This window comes from Nematolebias whitei, chromosome 9 (genome assembly GCF_014905685.2).
Source record: "Nematolebias whitei isolate Nwh7 chromosome 9, NemWhi1, whole genome shotgun sequence".
Taxonomy (NCBI): Eukaryota; Metazoa; Chordata; class Actinopteri; order Cyprinodontiformes; family Rivulidae; genus Nematolebias; species Nematolebias whitei.
The window spans coordinates 49,539,026-49,541,846 of record NC_056506.1 but is presented as its reverse complement, the minus strand read 5'-3'; the positions used below and the strand labels follow the sequence as shown (position 1 = coordinate 49,541,846).

Genomic DNA, 2,821 nt, shown 5'->3' with positions numbered 1-2,821 from the left:
CACCATTAGAGCTTCTCACCATTAGAGCTTCACACCATTAGAGCTTCTCACCATTAGAGCTTCACACCATTAGAGCTTCTCACCATTAGAGCTTCTCACCATTAGAGCTTCTCACCATTAGAGCTTCACACCATTAGAGCTTCTCACCATTAGAGCTTCTCACCATTAGAGCTTCAGAGACATAACGAAACGTTGTTGTTTGAACTTCAGTAAAGCTCTCAGTGCTGGTTTATGAAAACTCCAGCTGGAGGTCAGACCTTCTCCTAACAAAGCTCGTGTTTGTCCTCAGGGTGATCGGGTTTGGTTACGGGAGGAGGAGCAGTACCTGCCCAGCTCCGTCTCTTCTTGTTCCGGGGGAGTTGTTGTCTTTGCCACAGACTACGGCCAGGTAAGTTGTGAATGTTTACACCACTTCACCTGATGAAGCAGGAACTGAACCTGCAGGGTTCGTTTTTACTAACATTAACTCGTAAAACATCAGAATTCAACCAGATACAAAACAAAGAGATTCTTTGGCTCCTGACCACCTGCCTGACAAAAGTCCTCACTTGTTCACCTGATCAGGTGATCAAATAAGGAAGAAACGTCCGTCCGTCCGTCCGTCCATCCATCCATCCATCCATCCATCCATCCCATCCTTACCAGGGGTGTAAAACATCTGCACACCATCAATGTCTTTAATTAACATATAATAATATTTTAGTCCCAGAGGGGGTCATGCTGTGTTGATGAAACACCGTGGTTTGTTTAAACCAAGAAACAAAAGTAAACATTAATATTTTCACTGTTGTATTAATTATTTCTTTGTACCCCGTCCTGGAGCAAAGAGGGGATTTAGAAACACCCTCCATCTGTCTATCTTGTGAACATGATAACTTGGTGTGTTCCTGCGTCTAGGTGTAACTGTACTGAAAGCTCAGGGGCCGGACATCCAGCAGTTATTGTCACTAAATGTTTGTTTTATGGTTTAAAATCCATTTTTATTTAAAAATGAACCCATTGTTGGGCCGAACTGAGTTCACCCGTGCACCTGATTTGGCCCCCAGACCACCATTTGCATAGCCCTGTTCTAGATTTTATATTGCTTAAAAGTGTTGTTTCTTCAAATGATAGTTTTTTGTTTTTTTGGGGGGGGGCAAGGCCACCTTTGGCCACCCTCTGGCTCCACCTTTGCACCTGGTGGTCGATGAAGCTGCTCCCTTCACTGGTCAGGGTCCGTCACTTTGCACGGCCTCAGACAAGCAAACAAACAAACAAAAACCCTTCGTATACACAGAAAAACACTCATCAACCGGGGTTGGGGGGGGGGGGGGGTATGCTAGTAAGCATCACTCTACTTTTGTAATTGAATAGAATAGAATAGAAACAGCCTTTATTGTCCCACGAATGGTAAATTCAAGTGTAACATCAGCAACAGATAAAAAGATTCACACAAAAGTTCCTAAATGTTAAAAACAATATATAAAGAAATAAGATAAACAATATCAATAATAATGTTCAATATGTATTGGAACATTAATAAGGACAGACTATTGACAGTACAGTATTATAGGCAGAGTGTGTGTTTTAGCAGAGGTCAGCATGTATTCAATCCTTATTGCTGGGGGTAAAATAATGTTTTTAAGCTGAATAATGCGCCTCGGTTTAGCTGCACGCAGACTGATTTCATGTTTTATTCAGTCGATTCTGTTTTGATGTGTTCAGTCAAATCAACATGTGTTATTAGAACAAGTTTTCTTCCAACTTTAATATTTAGATGAAATAAAAATGAAGGTTTTGTTCATCTTTTCTGATTTAGTCATCGTCCTGGAACAAAACTCGAAGTGAACTTGACTCTCGGATCTTTCCCTCACCTGCTCACACATGGCCAGGACTTAAAGAGGTCCTACCAAGGGTCTGGGATCAGCTCAAGAACCTGCTCCGGTTCTGCGTTCCGTCTTTGTTCTGCTTGTTGCCCAAACAGAGGATTTGGAGCAGGAGTCAGAGAGGCTCTGAGGAAGGTTTGAGAAGTTAAATCGTTTCCAAGGGTCAGCTCTTGACCTCTGAAGTGTTTAGAAGGAACCAAGAAGCTGGTGTCTCCTCCGGTTCACCTTCATCTGCTCTGATGCTCAATCTAACCACACATTTTACTGCTCCGGCTGCTGATACTGGAATAAATCAGCAGTTTTCATTTCCACTTCTCTAACATCTGGAGACACCAGCTCCACAGGAACAGGCAGCCCTGAAAAGAGAAATGGATGAGATGTTACGATGATGAGATGTTGATATTTTAGAACAAATTATATTCAAACTTTTGTAGCAAATAATCGGGGATTGTATTGATGACTCCAAAGCAAAATCTTTGCTGTGGGTTCAAGTCCAAATCGTGTTTTCTTGGAATATTCTCATGCACAACACCGACTTTGTTTTTTGTTCGTGGAGTTCATCTTACGTAAAAGATTCACATGATGTCCTGTCTGTTGATCCCTCGTGCTGCGCAGCAAGTTCCCATGAAATCTGCAAATTTGTTGTCTCATGCTCAGCGACGCTCAGTGACTCTTCAGCGGGAAAAGAAAAGCTCTCTGCCTCTTTACCCCGTCCAACATTTTGGATCTGGTTCGTTTTAAACCTGAATCAGACTTTAGTTTATACCTGGCAACCCGCTGACCCTTGTGCCCCATCTTTAACCTGAATCAGACTTTAGTTTATACCTGGCAACCTGCTGACCCTTGTGTCCCATCTTTAACCTGAACCAGACTTTAGTTTATACCTGGCAACCTGCTGACCCTTGTGTTCCATCTTAAACCTGAATCAGACTTTAGTTTATACCTGGCAACCTGCT

At 42.5% G+C, this 2,821-nt stretch overlaps 1 protein-coding gene across 1 annotated transcript in view; it reads left to right on the top strand.

The window, feature by feature from the left end:
• myo10 (myosin X) overlaps window positions 1-2,821 on the top strand; it is a 106,207-nt gene that overhangs the window by 32,932 nt on the left and 70,454 nt on the right. Inside the window, exon 2 of the mRNA XM_037682443.1 lies at window positions 290-388. Within this exon, the coding sequence (XP_037538371.1) occupies window positions 290-388 (99 nt within the window). The remainder of the gene's footprint in view (window positions 1-289; window positions 389-2,821) is intronic.